Raw genomic sequence first — 16,170 nt, forward strand, 5'->3', positions numbered from 1 at the left:
CCTTGTAACTTTGAACGGTCGCCAAAGAAGTGGTGGTAAGTCAAGGGCCACCTCTAGCTAGATTTCCCCGTGCAGAACCCACCTTCAAACGGAAACTAGGATGCTGAGCAATTCAGCGGGAGGCCTCCCTCTGCCGCCGAGACTGCGGTAACAAAACTCGTGGGAAGCCAACGGGGCAGGTGGTCAAGCTGTCCTTTGATTCTTTTTCAGGGGCTCCTGACGACGTGGATGTCATGCTCAGGTGCGTAACCTTCTAACATGGAAGAAGGAGGTCAAAAAGAAGTAATCAACTTGAATAGTTTCCGGAGCCATCGAGGGAAAGGTAAGGGCAGGTAGTTCCGTTGCTAAGCCAGGGGGTTGGGAAGGGCCTTGCGCATGGCTGGCTGAGGAATTCTGGGAGTTGAAGTCCACAGGGGCCATAGTCACCCAGCCCTGTCCTGGGATTTCTCCCCGGCCTTATTTCCACGCAAGCTCGGCCACGTATTTCAGTCCATCCACTTAACGAGCACAGCACAGTCCAAAATTGAGCTGGTTAAGTGAGAAATTTGTTCAGTGCGTTTTGCCCCGTTTTTCTTGCCACCGTTGTTAAGTGAATCACTGCAGTTGTTAAGCTGGTAGCCCGGTTGTTAAGTGAATCTGGCTTCCCCATGGACTTTGCTTGTCGTAAGGTCGCCAAAGAAGGGGGATCACGTGACCCTGGGATGCTGCGACCGTCATAAATGCGAGTCGGTTGTCAAGCACCCGAATATACATCACGTGACCCTGGGGGATGCCGCAACGGAAGTGTGAAAAACAGTCCCGAGTCCCTTTTTTCAGCGAGGCTGTAACTTTAAACGGCCACTAAATGCACTGTTGGAAGTCGAGGACTGCCTGCAGACCTTCAGCTAGCGGGCTGATCGGCTTGTCCTTCCTTCAGATCGGGTTAGCCACCAAGACGAGGGACTCATCACCGTCTCGGACTCCTCGGATGAAGAGCTGCCTGTGATGTTGGACACACCTGTTCGCGGCCAGTGGGAAGAGGAGGAGGATGAAGACGTGGTCATCTTGATGGAGGTAAGACAGAGAGAGATGGGACGATCAGCCCCTAAAAGCCAGCCGTAGTAACCTTGAACACTCTTTGAGAAGGCAGCAAAGATGCGATTTTGCACATTGTCTGGTGTGTAAACCAGGTGCAGGGTTTGAGAAATAATTAATAATAATAATAATAATAATAATAATAATAATAATTAAAAAAAGACAAAAAAGTCTGGATAGTGGACATGGCAGTGCCTGGAGACAGCAGAATAGACAAGAAAGAACTGGAGAAGATAACAAAATACAGAGACCTACAAATAGAAATAGAAAGACTGTGGCAAAGGCAAGCAAGGGTGGTACCAATAGTAATAGGCGCCTTGGGTGCAATCCCAAAACAACTGGAGCACCACTTGAACACCATCATCGGCATTGACAAATCTGCCATCGGTCAATTGCAAAAGGCAGCCTTACTAGGAACTGTTTCCATCCTGCGACGAGATCTGTAATACCATCAAACATCCACATCTGCCTATCCCAGGTCCTTGGTAAGGACTCGATAGGTAGACAAAATGCCAAATCCAGTCTGAACATCTGGCTGACTGTGCGATGATCCATAATAATAATAAAAATAATAATGATGATGATGATGATGATGATGATAATAATAATAATAAAGTTGGAAGGGACCTTGGAGGTCATCGAGACCAACCCCCCCCCCCTCAAACAGGCTTCCTTAGATAAAGGCTGACATCTTATCTGCCCTGCTGGAGAAGCTAAACAGTGGAATTTGCCAGCAAGGGATAGGGTGCTGGATTAGATAAAGTTAGGAATGAATGAAGCAATCTCTCCTGAAAGAGCAGAAAGACCTTGTTAGTTACCTTCCAAGGCCACCTTAAAAACACAGCTGTGTTTAATCTTCCCCATATCCCTGTGGGTGTGTTCAGTGGTGAAGGGTGGAGGTCTGGAGGAGCACGTTAGCAACAAATCATCCTGAGGGCGGGTGGGCAAAAAAAAATATGTGGTTGCTGGGAACGGACTTAAGGGCACATCATCCATCAATCAATGAAGTCTTGGGCAGAGATTGTCCTGTTATTGACCAAAGAACAGGATATTCTTCAAATGTAATAATAATAAAGTTGGAAGGGACCTTGGAGGTCATCTAGTCCAACCCCCTGCTCAGGCAGGAAACCCTATACCATTTCGGACAAATGGCTGTCCAGTCTCTTCTTCAAAACTTCCAGTCTTGGAGCATTCACCGCTTCTGGAGGCAGAAGGTTTATATAAATTTATTTATTTAAATAAATAGCACAATATTTCCCCTGCATTCTTTAAATGCCAGTTCGCGGCTAAGCCTTACTTATTAATTTGTTAAACCACAGTTTGGTGCATCGGCTACAATTGGGAATGTTTTCCAAATAAGCTGCAGCTAAAGTTGGGCTTATCCTATACTAAGAATTGCGGCTAAGCCTCCCTTATTAATTTATTAAACCACAGTTTGGCGCGTCGGCTGCCATTGGCCAGAGTCAGGCTTTGCACTAAACCTCAAGCAAATTTGTCTGGTGTGTAAAACCAGGTGCAGGGTTTGAGGAATGTCCCAAGCACAGTATTTCCCCTGCCTTCTTTAAATGCCAGTTTGAATTACGAATCTCTAACCCCTCTCTGCCTCCTTGTAAAGACAGCCACCAAGAAGTCCCTGCGGCCCAACGTGATCAAGCCCGCCGCTCCGTGGCAAGTCCTTAACAAGACAGGGGAAGGAGGATCTAACGGCGACGTGGTGGCCCTTCCTCACAGGGAGCAGAAGACCAAGACCCCGGTTTCTCCCCGGCTGCTGGCGACCCGACGGAACTACCTGAAGACAGGGAGGGTGGGACTGAGCAGACCGACCCAAACCGAGGTCTTGGAATTACCCGATTCTCCGGAGCCCGTTGACCCCAGGGGACTCCGAGGGACAGAGGCTGGGCCCAGCACGGTTCAGAAGAGAGAGGTTGCCCCAGAGGTCATTAATTTGGAGGAAGTGGGGACCAATCAGGAGAACCCAGAGGAGGGAGATCGGACGCTTGAGCCACGGCTGGCACCCAACCCCGGAGGGGTCGTCCATTGCGTTAAGGAAAACATGCGGCTGGATCATCCGTACTTCCAGGCAGCGAAGAAGGAGGCACGGGCGGTGGTCAATTTGCTTTCTTCTCAGGCGGCCTCCCTGGAAAGAGAACTGGGACCTTTGCCGAGGGTATACCAAGGAGAGATCCCCGGGCCGGCTTTCCCCAGGCCCGAAGCTCAGCAAGATGGAATCCCAGGCCCTGCTTCCCCTCAGCTAGCTCATCCCCCAGAGGAAAATGGAGGCCAGCAGGCTGTAATAAACGAGCAGGCCGGTCCGGCGTTTCCAGCCCAAGGGTCACTGGACACCAGCTCCGGTGAGCTTCCCAAGCAGACCGCTACTCTGTTGGACAAAGACCCGGTTGTACTTCTCATCCGAGAAACGGTAAGTCTTACGCTTGCTTCAGCCGTTGGGGTGCATTGGCTAGAATGCCTATTGCTGGCTGACTCTGCCCAGGGCCGGGAATTCGATCCTGACCGGCTGAAGGTTGACTCAGATCAAGCTGAATAGAGCTGGAAGGGACCTTGGAGATCTTCTAGTCCAATGCCCTGCTCAAGCATGAGGCCCTATACCAAGGGTAGGCAACCTTGGCTCTTTTATGACTGGTGGACTTCAACTCCCAGAATTCCTGAGCCAGTATGAGGGAAACTTTGGCCCCTTCATGACTGGTGGACTTCAACTCCCTGAATTCCTGAGCCAGCCATGCTGAGGAGAAATGGAGAGGTTTCCAAGCTGAGCCATGCTGGCTGAGGAATTCTGGGAGTTGAAGTCCGCAAGTCATGAAGGGGCCATAGTTCCCCCATGCTGGCTGAGGGATTCTGGGAGTTGAAGTCCACCAGTCATAAAAGAGCCAAGGTTGTCTACCCCTGCCCTATACCCTTTCAGACAAGAGTCTGTCCAGCCTCTCCTTGAAAAGCTCCAGGGATGGAGCACCCACAACTTCTGAAGGCAAACTCTTTTTCTAGGAAGCCAGGTTTCCAGACGCAACGCGAGAGTACATCCAAGAGCTGATACAGAGCAGAAACTGCTGTGACTTAAACATGTAAGTATAAAAAAGCCTCGTGTATCGTCAGCTCATGGTCATCAAACCGGGCACAGGACTCGCCAGCTGTGGGCAAGCTTCCCTTCCTTGCAACCCAACAAAAGCTGATTCCGACTTTGTGTTCTATCTCTCTCTCTCTCTTAACCAGGATGATCTTTTGTGTTGCTTTGAATGTGTACCCCCTCAACCTTCCCCCACGTGTCTGGACCTCGCAGAGCGTTTTAATTTTGTCTTAATTTTCGATGGGCCAGGGGAAGGCTCTTCAAAAGACGACGGCTCTTTCCAAAGCTCCCTTTTTGCTTTGCAGACTCTGCAATCTGCTTCTGGAAAATCCAGACTACCCAAAGAAGGAACTCAGCATGATTTTGAACCCAAACAGCAGCCTGCTTTCCAGCCAAGATGAGACGAAGGCAAGTGTGAGGTGCTGGCGCACAGGTTGCCCTCTACTTCACAACCCTGTGTTTGTGGTGACTGTTCGAAGCTGGAAAAAGTAACCGGTCCTTGCGCTTAACGGCCATCAACAGGATCCCCCCCAAGGTCCCAGGATCAGAATTCAGGCACTGGATGACCGGCGTGATTTGTTCATGAGGGTGGCAGCATCCCGGGATCACCCCATGGCCACTTTCCCAGCTGGCTTTGGACAAGCCCAGTTGGGCAAGCTGGATTCGCTTACTGACAGTGCAAATTGCTTAGCCACCGTGGCGAAAAAGGTGGTAAAACTGGGCGTGACTCGTTTTAACAACTACCTTGCTTAACCACGGAAATTCTGGTCCCAAATGTAGTCGTAAGTCAGGGCTACCTGTGTGCATCTTCAGAACTGCATTAAAATGCTAAAGTTTATGTGAAAAAAGTACCTAACTTTTTTTCTGTTTTCTTCCTCCTCTTCCTCTTATTCCTCCTCTTCTTCCTTCTCCTCCTCCTCTCCCTTCTCCTCTTTTTCTCTTCCTCCTCTTCTTCATCCTCTCCTCTTCCTCCTCTTCCTCCTCCCCCTCTTCCTCCTCCTCCTCTTATTCCTCCTCTTCCTTCTCCTCCTCCTCTCCCTTCTCCTCTTCCTCCTCTTTTTCTCCTCTTCCTCCTCTCTTCCTCCTCCTCCTCTTCATCCCCTCCTCTTTCTCCTCCTCTTCCTCCTCTCCCTTCCCCTCCTCCTCTCCCTTCTCCTCTTTCTCCTCTTTTTCTCCTCTTTCTCCTCTCTTCCTCCTCCCCTCCTCTTCCTTCCCCTCCTCCTCCTCTTTCTCCTCTTTCTCCTCCTCCTCTTTCTCCTCTTTCTCCTCCTCCTCTTCATCTCTTCCTCCTCCTCTTCCTCCTCCTCCCCCCTCCTCCTCTTGCTTTCCCTTCCCCTCCTCCTCCCCTTTCTCCTCCTCCTCTTCCTCTCCCTTCTCCTCCTCTTCCTCTTCCTCCTCTTCATCCCCTCCTCTTCCTCCTCCTCCTCCTCCCCCTCCAGGTGCCTAAAGTGGACTATTTCGACTTCTCCAAGCTGGATCCGCTCGACCAACGTTGCTTCATTCAAGCTGCTGACCTCCTCATGGCCGACTTCAAAATGCTGAGCAGCCAAGACATCAAGTGGGCGCTCCACGAACTCAAGGGACACTATGCAATCACACGAAAGGTTATCCTCTTTCGCTCCCCCCTCTCCCCTCCTTTCCGAGAGGGTCCTCCTTTTACGTCCAAAACGGGGAGACACACGCAGCCTGGGCTGAAAAAGAAATCTCTTAGGAGCCCGGAATCCAAAGTCCTCTGATCCAGGGAGTCCTCGATTTACAGACCACAGTTGAGCCCAAAATTTCCACCGCTAACTTAACGAGACAGTCGTTAAGTGGAATTTTGCCCCATTTATGTATTTGCTTTGCTTCCATCGACAATTTAACTAAGCAGAACTGAATGAATTCTCTCTCTCTCTCTCTTTTTTTAAAGTAATTGTTCTAATTAAAAGGTTTTACAAAGCACGTGAAAACTTAACCCAAGCTAGTAAAAAGTAGAAGCTGGCAAGAAAAAAAGAACAAGTGCAGAGAGGATCAAAACAAACAAAAATCATCTCCTCTCCCCGGTTGCTCGCTTTTTTTTTTAGGATTCAGGTGTTGTTGTTTCCCCCCCCCCCCAATCATCAAAACGACAAGTCATAAATACATTTTGTTTCCCCATTTCATGGAAAAGATCTATAAGGGTTGGTCCAGTAAAATAAATAAACGTAGATAACTGTAAAATATAAACGTAGATCCTGGGTTTTTTTTTTCTCTGATCAAAGATGTTAATTAAGCCGTGCCTGCAAGCTCCATCTTGAGATGACTTATTCTCCAATTGTAGGGATCATAATTTTCTTCTGCCCCTGTAAAAGTGACACTTGGGTTACAGCCCTTCAAAGACCCAGCTGCACCTGGATTTGGGGGTGTGGGACAGGGGGGGCTGCACGATCCACCCCGAGGCCTCTGTGCCTTCCAGAGGAGCATGCAGACTTAATCCTCCCCAGTCCAGATAGCTGCGGAAGCTTTAATTACATCCGTGCTTCCATCTTCACATCTCGGTTTATGCCTCTTTTTTTCTCTCCCCCTCTCTCTTTTTTTTTCAGGCCTTCTCCGACGCCATCAAAAAATGGCAAGAGTTGTCTCCGGAAACCAGCGGGAAGCGAAAAAGGAGGAAAGAAATGAACCAGTATTCTTACATAGACTTCAAATTTGAGCAGGGTAAGCCCTTTTCTGCTGGAGGATGCTCTCTTGGTGACTCTGCAGAGGTGGGTCGAGCTGCTGGTGGCGGAATATAAAAAATAAAGAGGCAATTTTAGCCCGAAGAGATGCGTCTCCACCTCAGTGTTTCAGCATGAAGGTCTGAGAAAGATCTGGTGAATCTTAAGGTGGGCTCCACGGAACCACCAAAGGGGCCCAGATTACCTTCCTTGGCATTTTTCCCTCAAAAATTTTCTTTGCACTGGATGTTGCTTTGAAAACCTAATGAAATACAGTTAGGTCTCAACTTATGAGCACAGTGGAGCCCGGAATTTATTATGTTGTTAAGTGAGAAATTTGTCAAGTTGAGTTTTGCCCCATTTTACGACTTTTCTTTCCACTCTTGTTAAGTTAGAATAGAATAGAGCTGGAAGGGACCTTGGAGGTCTTCTAGTCCAGCCCCCTGCTCAGGCAGGAAACCCCTATACCATTTCAGACAAATGGCTGTCCAGTCTCTTCTTTAAAACTTCCAGTGTTGGAGCATACACAGCTTCTGGAGGCAAGGAGTTCCACTGGTTAATTGTTCTAACTGTCAGGAAGTTTCTCCTTAGTTCTCGGTTGCTTCTCTCCTTGATTAGTTTCCATCTGTTGCTTCTTGTCCTGCCTTCAGGGGCTTTGGATAATAGCTTGACTCCCTCTTCTTTGGGACAACCCCTGAAGTGAATCATTACAGTTTTTAAGTTAACAACATGGTTGTGAAATGAATCTGCCCACACACCTATATATGTCTGTGTGTTGGAATAGCATGTGTATATGTGTCTTATATATATTTATGTGCGGATATACACTTTCTTTTGAGAGCAGGCAACAGAATTTCATTTTTTTTAATGTATATTTTATTACTTTTTTACAGTAACAATCTTTAGTGTTTAGTCAGCAACACATCTGGGTTTATATGTTTGACATTAATAATGGTACCATTTCCCTTCCTAGCCTTTATTCCATTTTTTTAACCCTTTATAAAAATGAATTTCGTTTTTCACGTGGGCCAGTGTGCTCATAGTAAAAAAGGGCAGTGAAGGTTACCTTATCTTGTATCTTATCTTAAGAGAAGCATTTGATTTGTTGCTTTTTTTTTTTTTAACGACCCGTCATGCTTTCAAACTACGCTCCAGGTGACACCAAGATTGAGAAGCGCATGTTTTTCTTGGAGAACAAACGACGCCACTGGAGGAATTACGACCAGCTCTCTCTCCTGCCCCCGGTGCAGCTGGAGAGGGAGTTTTACGAACAGAAGATCAAAGAGATGGCGGAGGTAGTTGCAGCCATGGCTGGGAGGGGTGGGAATGGGGCGCCTGTCCTCTCCCCTCGCACGTAAAGATCTGGTAAAAATCAAAGGCCTGATCACTGTAGGTTGAACAAATAGCAAACAAGCTGCAACTCTCCTTAAAAAATACTCTCAGTAGTCTCAGTGGGATACACCGCAAGTTGGTTTTCTTCCGTTCATTTCATTTCATTGAATTAATCAATCGTTCAATTTCCGTAGCCGCCCATCTCAGCCAAGTGACACTGGATGGTTTACAATTCTAAACATATCAGTGAAAAACCAATGGCACGTCTAAACCTGGAACCAAAATCCAAGTTCTCGTTCTCTAGATTCAGAGGCAGATTCAGAATTGGACCTGCCAGAATTTTCACCCATCTCTTTTTTAATTCTGATTTATTTAAACCATGTGTATCGCCACCCATCTTTCGGCCAACTCTCTGCAAATCAATCCCAATCAAAGATTAAAAAGCAAACAGTACATAGGAGATTTCCCAGCATTAATAATAAAGGTAGATGCTCTGTTTTCACTATTATTAATGCTAAGTGTGTCTTTTCTTTCTCGCCAGCATGCAGATTTTCTTCTTGCCCTGCAGATGAATGAAGAGCAGTATCAAAAAGTAAGTAGCTGAAAGACATCTGTGACAAATTGTATTGATTTTTTTATTAAAAAAAAGGCTGGCTACGTCAAGCTGTGATGGCATTTATGACCGTCAAAAAGTCCACAAGGTCACAATTTGAACCCTTGGCAACCCACATGATTTTATGACGGCTGCAGCATTTGCGGCTTTCCCACCTGTTTTCCAACAAGCTTCCTTGGGGAAGCCAGCAGGAAAGGTTGCAAATGGTGATCACACGGTGCGTCATTTAGCAAGTACGGCGATTCGTTTAATGACCTCTTTGGGGGGGAAAAAGGACGTAAAACCTGGTGCGGTCGTGTGATGCCTCACTTAAAAACCGGCCAATTTTCCCTTGAAAGTTGTGGTCCTAAGTCAAGGACTACCTGTACTGGGGCTAACAAGGTTGATCTGTTCCTGTTCGTGGTTAACTTGGTCCTGTTTCACCTTCTAAGCGCAAAAACTCACCTGTGGCTTGTGGAATGCCTGTGTTCTTCAAAACTGGGCCTGTAAAACTTTTGTTCCATGTGGCAAAAGGAGTCTTTGAAGCAGGTCAGGCTTGATACTCCTGAGGTGCCCCTTCTAAGTTGCAGTTTCATGCAAGGGAACCGAGTCTCTTAGGCAGAGCAAGGGCCAAAGCAGTGACGAGAACTCAACTTTTGGGTCTGATTTTTTTTCAGGATGGCCAGCTGATCGAATGCCGCTGCTGCTACGGGGAATTTGCGTTTGAAGAGCTGACCCAGTGTGCGGATGGACACCTGTTCTGCAAGGAATGCTTAATAAAATATGCTCAGGAGGCCGTCTTTGGCTCTGGAAAGGTGAGCGCCCTCTCTTTAGGGTAGACCCAAAGCAGTTGGGACTCTGACTTGAGGGGTCCTTGGTGCTCTCTGAGCTTGGCTGTTTTCTTGCAGACGTTTCATGACCCAGCTAGGGAACATCATCAGTGCTAGAAGGCAATGAAGAAGGAGAGGGAGGAGGAGAAGGAGAGGGAGGAGGGCTGTGGGGTCCTTGGTGCTCTCTGAGCTTGGCTGTTTCCTTGCACACGTTTGTTTACCCAGCTAGGGAACATCATCAGTGCTAGAAGGCAGTGGAGGAGAAGAAGAGGGAGGAGAACTGTGGGGTCCTCGGTGCTCCTCTGAGCTTGATTGTTTCTTGCAGACGTTTCATGACCCAAACTAGGTAACATCATCAGTGCTAGAAGGGAGGGGGTTTTGCAAAGAGGAGGAAGAGGAAAGTGAGGGGAAGGAGGAAGACTGGATCCTTGATGCTGTCTGAGCTTGGTTGTTTCCTTGCAGACGTTTCATGACCCAAACTAGGTAACCTCATCAGTGCTAGTGATCATCAGACTGGCACTGATGACGTTACCTAGTTGGGCCACGAAACGTCTGCAAGAAAACTACCACGCTCGGAGAGCACCACGGACCCCACAATTCCACCCTGAGCTGCCGAGATTCTCCTCTATCGCAACTCTGACTCACGCAAAAGGACGCCCCCTTACACACAGCTCCCCAAACCAGCAGGTTTTCACCCAAGCTTTTCTTCCTGCCTATTTTATCGTTGCTTGGTCTTCTTTTTTCCCCCACCTGCAACGCTGCATTCTAGCCACTGCGCCACCACACGTGCACATCCCTCACTCCGGGGGCCCCCATAACCTTCACGTCCTCCCTCTTCTTCCTCCTTCTTTTTCCCCCCAACCCAGTCAGAGCTGAGCTGCATGGAAGGGAGCTGCACGTGTTCGTTCCCCACCAGTGAGCTGGAGAAAGTGCTTCCTGAAAACATCCTCTGCAAATACTACGAGAGGAAAGGCGAGGAAGAGGTGGCGGCTGCTTGCGCCGATGAGCTGGTCAGGTAAAGCTCACTCCCCAGGGTGGGGGGAGACTTAGGAGCATCCTTCCCCCCTTTCAAGGCTCTGTACGTGGCAGCAGATGCCACCAATCCACGTTGCAACTCAAAGAGACGTCAAATCCTGGCCTTTTATTGCTCGGCAAAGCTTTGTCTGCACAGAGGCGTCTGTAAACCGGCTGTGTGACGGCGCAGAAATCTGTTTCTATTCGCCGTCCTCCTTTTCCGCAGATCCTGTGATCTTTCTGCAGGCCAGGAACCTCAAATGAGCGTGTTTTTCCTCCCTCTCCCTCCCACCCCCAATCTCCCAGCATTTCTTTTTTAATTTCATATTAATTAGCCTTGCTTCGCATTGGGCAGGCAGCTTTTTCCAGCTGCCAGTGGCCAGTCTCTTCATTTTTGAGGGGGGGGGAGAGAAGAAGAGGAAAATCTTTGGGTCTATGTGAGGAGGAGGAGGAGGAGGAGGAGGAGGAGGAGGAAAATATTTGGGTTTGTGTCGGTTTTGGAGAGGCAGGGGAGCGCCTTAAACCTTGCAGAAGTTTAACCTGGGTTTTAACAGGTATTTGGCTCCTGTTTTGCTAAAAAAAAACAAAAAAAAACGCAATTCGGTGGTTTTGCAACCTGGGAACTCTTGAGTGCCACAGGAATGGGGCCTGGGGTGACCTGCCGCTGGAAAGACCCACGGTGGAGTTCACACAACCTGGTTTAACGTCACGGACTCCAGAGGAGCCTCGGAGGAGATCCAGGTAATCCTCGACTTACAATCACAGTTTGGGACCAGAATTTCCACGCTAAGCAAGAAAGGTCACCCGATTTTTACGATCTCTTTGTCCCAGTCGCTAAACCACTGCCGTCGTTAAGTGGAACCATGCAGTTCTTGAGCAAGCCTGCCTTCCCCCATTGATTTGGCTTGTCAGAAGCCGTCTGGGAAGGTGGCAAAGGGGCGACCCCCACGACCTCAGGACTCTTAAGTCTGCTCGTGAGTCGCTTTTTCCGTTTGCTGTTGTAACTTTGAAGAGTCGAGTTGTAAGTTGAGGATTACCTGCACTGCGACGGGAGGCCGCGGTGGCTATTCCGTCTTCATTTCAGTGGCCGTCCGTTTCCATAAAGCCTTGCTTTGTGCAAGCTTCCCCTCACTCGTTCTTCCTCTGGTTTCTAGGTGTCCCTTTTGTAACTTCCCGGCTCTCCTGGACAAGGACGTGAAGCGGTTCAGCTGTCCCAACCCGTGCTGCAGGAAGGTAGGCTGTGTGCCTGTTTGTTAAAACAACTAGCTGTACCTGGCCACGCGTTGCTGTGGCTCAGTCTGGTTAAATGGAAAAGAAAGAAAAGAGAAAGCGCACGTTTGTAATATGTTTCATTTCACAATGCTTGTGGGTATGCTTTTACGTCCAACAGATAGCGCTGTTTTTCAAAAAAAAGCACGTTTTTACCTGTCACAGGTGTGACATCTATATAATAGTAGGTATATAAAAACACGCGCGTATTTGAATGCAACGTTGTGTCAAAATTTCAAAGCAATCGGTGAAGAACTTTCGGAGATTTAAGATTTTGAACAAATGAACATTTACATTTTATTTATTTATTTATTTATTTAGATAGATAGATAGATAGATAGATGATAGATAGATAGATAGATAGATAGATAGATAGATAGATAGATAGATAGATAGATAGATAGATAGATAGATAGATAGATACAGGCAGGCAGGCAGGCAGGCAGGCAGGCAGGCAGGCAGACTAGATAGATAGATGATGATAGATAGATAGATAGATAGATAGATAGATAGATAGATAGATAGATAGATAGATAGATAGATAGATAGATAGATAGATAGATAGATAGATAAGATAGAGACACAACCGGGGGGAAATTTATGTAGACACGGCTAGAGATTCCAGAACAGAGCTTAATTCGCAAGCCGTTTACGCTAGCTTTGCAGTTGGCAGCAAGTGGTGTGACTCATAACCTTGATGAAAAGAGAGAAAGGAACATCTGGAGATGGGTTTGGGGGGGGTGTCTTTCGATACCACAAAATGCAAAGAAACACCAGCCAAGCGGTGGTTTCACACTTGGTCCTTTGTTAAATGGATTTGTAGAAAGTGTTCTGACATTTTACTCCGGCTCAGCTGTCAGTCAGTGTGCTATGGGGTCTCCAACTTTAGGACTCGTGGACTTCAACTCCCAGAATCCCTCAGCCAACCATGCTGGCTGGGGAACACTGGGAGTTGGAAGTCCACAAGTCTTTTAAAGTTGCCATGTTTGGAAAGCCCTGGCATGTAGGGCGTGCGCACCCGTTTCCCCATGACTTAAAGCAGGGGTGGCCAGCTATGGCAACTGTACGACCTGTGGACTTCAACTCCCAGAATTCCCGAGCCAGCGTGGATGGCAGGCTGGCCCAGGAGGGGGTGTTATTTTCAGCTCTGGAAAAGGATCTGCTCACTGAAAGCTTTTTGTGTGTGTGTGTGTGTGTTTAAGCGTCTTATTGATTAAAAAAGTGTGTAATTGCACCAAGTCCACTTGGGGCTGCAAGCCGCTAGATGGCACCGTTGCTTAATCCGCAGTCAGGATGGATTTGCTGCAGTCTTCTTCAAAAGTGAAACAAACCGCACCACAACAGCACTTGTTTAGTGATCTGTTGTGTGTGTATAACTGCACCCTTGCTCTAAAGTGTTTTTCTGTTGAATCTGGAGAAAACAGTTTGATCGAAAAAGCCCCGTGTTGAGCTGGCTTCAGGATTTGAACCTGCTTCTCTCTGATTTGAGTCTGTGGCAAAAGATCAGGCTGTTTTATTGTAGATTTCGGTGGCAGCGGAAAACCACTGAACAACTGGTTGTGTGGTGCAGGAAGCAGTATTGTACTGAACCGATAAATGTTTGCGTTGTGAGTCTCAGCTTTTGAAATACCCCCAAACTTACCTGTTGCCTTAAAAGGGATTCTGATTGTAATAAGATTTGAAGTGCTTGGAAAGGTGGGATCCACCTTTGGCTAGAACCATTCTGCTTCAGATCCAGCATAAATCATAATTTAGCACCCATCCCCATTATAAATGACCCCTGGCTTGTTTTGGCGTCTAACAAACTGCGGCTGTCTTAAACAAGGACTGTCAAAAAGGGTTAATGTCTTAGTTTAGGACTCTGAATAGCTTCGACTGTATTTTATTCTAACCAGCGTTCACAATTTCGATGTAATTAAAATTCTTAATAGTCACACCAGGAAAGCAGATGCTTTCAGTCTGAAAACCACATTAAAACAAGAAAGGAAGGGGAAAACATGCATGAATTTCAGATTTCTTCCCTCTTCCAGTTTTGGGCAGTCTTCCTTCTCTGTCTAGTCCTCGGAAATAAAGCCCCATAAAAATGATTTCCTTCTGAGCGGACGTACGTTGAGTCTGCCCCATTATTTCTTAATCAAGCTTGATTTCTGATACACTGTTAGTCCTCTATTTACGACCACGATTGAGCTCCAAATTGATGTTGTTAGTGAGAAATTTGTTAAGTGAGTTTTGCCCCGTTTTACGACTTTTCCTGCTGCAGTTGTTAAATTAGGAATACGGTTGTGAAGTGAATCTGCTTTCCCCATGGACTTGGCTTGTCAGGAGGTTTCAAAAGGAGATCACGTGACCCCGGGAGACGGCAACCGTCGTAAATACGGTTGTAAGTCAAGGACAACCTGTACTCTATTGCTTTAACTCCAAAGATGAGACTGGCTTTTTGGAAAAATGTCTTGGAATAACGAGGGGGGACATGATAGCAGCGTTCCAGTATCTCAGGGGCTGCCCCAAAGAAGAGGGAGTCAAGCTATTCTCCAAAGCGCCAGAAGGCAGGACAAGAAGCAACAGATGGAAACTCATCAAGGAGAGAAGCAACCTGGAACTAAGGAGAAACTTCCTGACAGTTAGAACAATTAACCAGTGGAACAACCTGCCTCCAGAAGCGGTGAATGCTCCAACACTGGAAGTTTTCAAGAAGAGACTGGACAGCCATTTGTCCAAAATCGTATAGGGTTTCCTGCTTGAGCAGGGGGTTGGACTAGATGACCTCCAAGGTCCCTTCCAACTTTATTATTATTATTATTAACACCATGTTATTCCAAGGAAAAGCACCATACAGGGAAACCTCGACTGTTTTAAAATAATAATTTTAAAAAACCCACAATCAGTTTAGAGATCCCCTTTCTATTAGTTTTTTAGAGGGAAGGGATGCTGGCAGGGATGACCGCTGCAGGGGCCCCTTAGCTCCATTACATGTGATGGCCACGCACTGGTCAAGCATGTGTGTTCTTGTCTCTCTCTCTCTCTCTCTCAACAACGGGTGCAAACTTGCTGACCACGGCAGTTTCCAAGCCAGTTTCCGTATGTTTAGCCCGGGCGGCCGAAAAGTCTGTTTTGCAGTCTCAGCACAAGTCACTGCAGCGTTTCCACTGAGCTGAGAGGACCAGAAGGTGAGGGATGCTGTTGCCATGGCGATCATTCATCTAGGAAAGAGAGCCACCCCATCATCATCCCTTTATGAGGCTGGGGAGAGAAGCTAAGAATAACAGGAAGTTTTCACGATTTATGTATTTTATTCTGACGCTCTTTCACCTGGTGCGGCCATCAAAACAGTGTAGGGTAGTTTGCCACTTAAGGACCCCAACTTTTCTGTTTCTAAGTGAGACAGTGAATTCAGCGAGTTTTGCGGACTTTCCAGCCATCCTGGTTAAGGGAACCACTGCAAGGATTGAGTCAGTAACCACGGTTGTTAAGTAAAATGGGCTTCCCCCTTGACGTTGCTTCTCAGAAGGGGATCCCATTAACCCTGGGGGGCTGCACCGGCATAAGTACAAGTCAGTTGCCAAGCGTCTGAATTTTGATCACGTGCTTATGGGACGTGTGTGTGTGTGTGTGCTGCAACAGCCACGAGGGTGAAAAATGGCCACAATTCACTTTTTTCCAGTGCCATTGTAAGTTTGAGCAGTCCCTAAAGGAGTGGTTGTAACCCTTCGTTTCCATTACATACGTGTAGAGTTTGGCTGTCTCTTTAGCACTGGAGACAATGCGCCTACAAGGGTCAAAATTCTTAACATTGGTTCCCTGTTGGCCTCTTTTCCCCCCACCCCCTCCAAAAAAAAGCTTGAGTTGAATTACAAATAGCTATACCCTCCTCATTTCCTAAAGCAGCTTCCTTGCCATTTTTCTGTGTTTTTCTGCTCTCCCCAACGCTCAAGCGAGCCCTCCAGAATAAAAGAGACTTAATTGCCGTCATCGTTATAATTAAACCTCAATTATCTCGTTACGGAAAAGGCACGGCTAACATGCGAAACGAAACTGGATGCAGCAAAACTCCGGCAGCCAGAAATCTTGATTGAATGACTCACACAGCTTGGCCAAGAAAACATATTTTGATTCAGAACGCATTCATTTTTTTAATTCAGCGTTACAGCGCTCGTCCCTGTGACCTTGGGCATTTTCTGTTTCGTTGAAGGTGTGTGTTTGTGGTAGTGGTGGTGGGTTAAAAGTGAGACCTTTGGTATGCAAAGTTGACTGATTTGCCTTGGTGTCCCACAGCTCTGGACCTTTGCCTCTGCTTATACATGTAAA

At 47.2% G+C, this 16,170-nt stretch overlaps 1 protein-coding gene across 1 annotated transcript in view; it reads left to right on the top strand.

The window, feature by feature from the left end:
* The first annotated feature begins 258 nt into the window (after positions 1–258).
* Positions 259–16,170, top strand: part of RNF216 (ring finger protein 216) — a 44,261-nt gene continuing 28,349 nt past the window's right edge. Inside the window, exons 1-12 of the mRNA XM_029287328.1 lie at positions 259–322; positions 917–1,053; positions 2,690–3,493; positions 4,075–4,151; positions 4,459–4,561; positions 5,593–5,757; positions 6,715–6,829; positions 7,984–8,123; positions 8,702–8,752; positions 9,430–9,567; positions 10,449–10,597; positions 11,751–11,829. Coding sequence (XP_029143161.1) covers positions 259–322; positions 917–1,053; positions 2,690–3,493; positions 4,075–4,151; positions 4,459–4,561; positions 5,593–5,757; positions 6,715–6,829; positions 7,984–8,123; positions 8,702–8,752; positions 9,430–9,567; positions 10,449–10,597; positions 11,751–11,829 — 2,022 coding nt within the window. The remainder of the gene's footprint in view (positions 323–916; positions 1,054–2,689; positions 3,494–4,074; positions 4,152–4,458; positions 4,562–5,592; positions 5,758–6,714; positions 6,830–7,983; positions 8,124–8,701; positions 8,753–9,429; positions 9,568–10,448; positions 10,598–11,750; positions 11,830–16,170) is intronic.

The sequence above is a fragment of the Protobothrops mucrosquamatus genome, unplaced genomic scaffold (genome assembly GCF_001527695.2).
Source record: "Protobothrops mucrosquamatus isolate PMUCROS unplaced genomic scaffold, P.Mucros_1.0 scaffold_301, whole genome shotgun sequence".
NCBI classification, from domain to species: Eukaryota; Metazoa; Chordata; class Lepidosauria; order Squamata; family Viperidae; genus Protobothrops; species Protobothrops mucrosquamatus.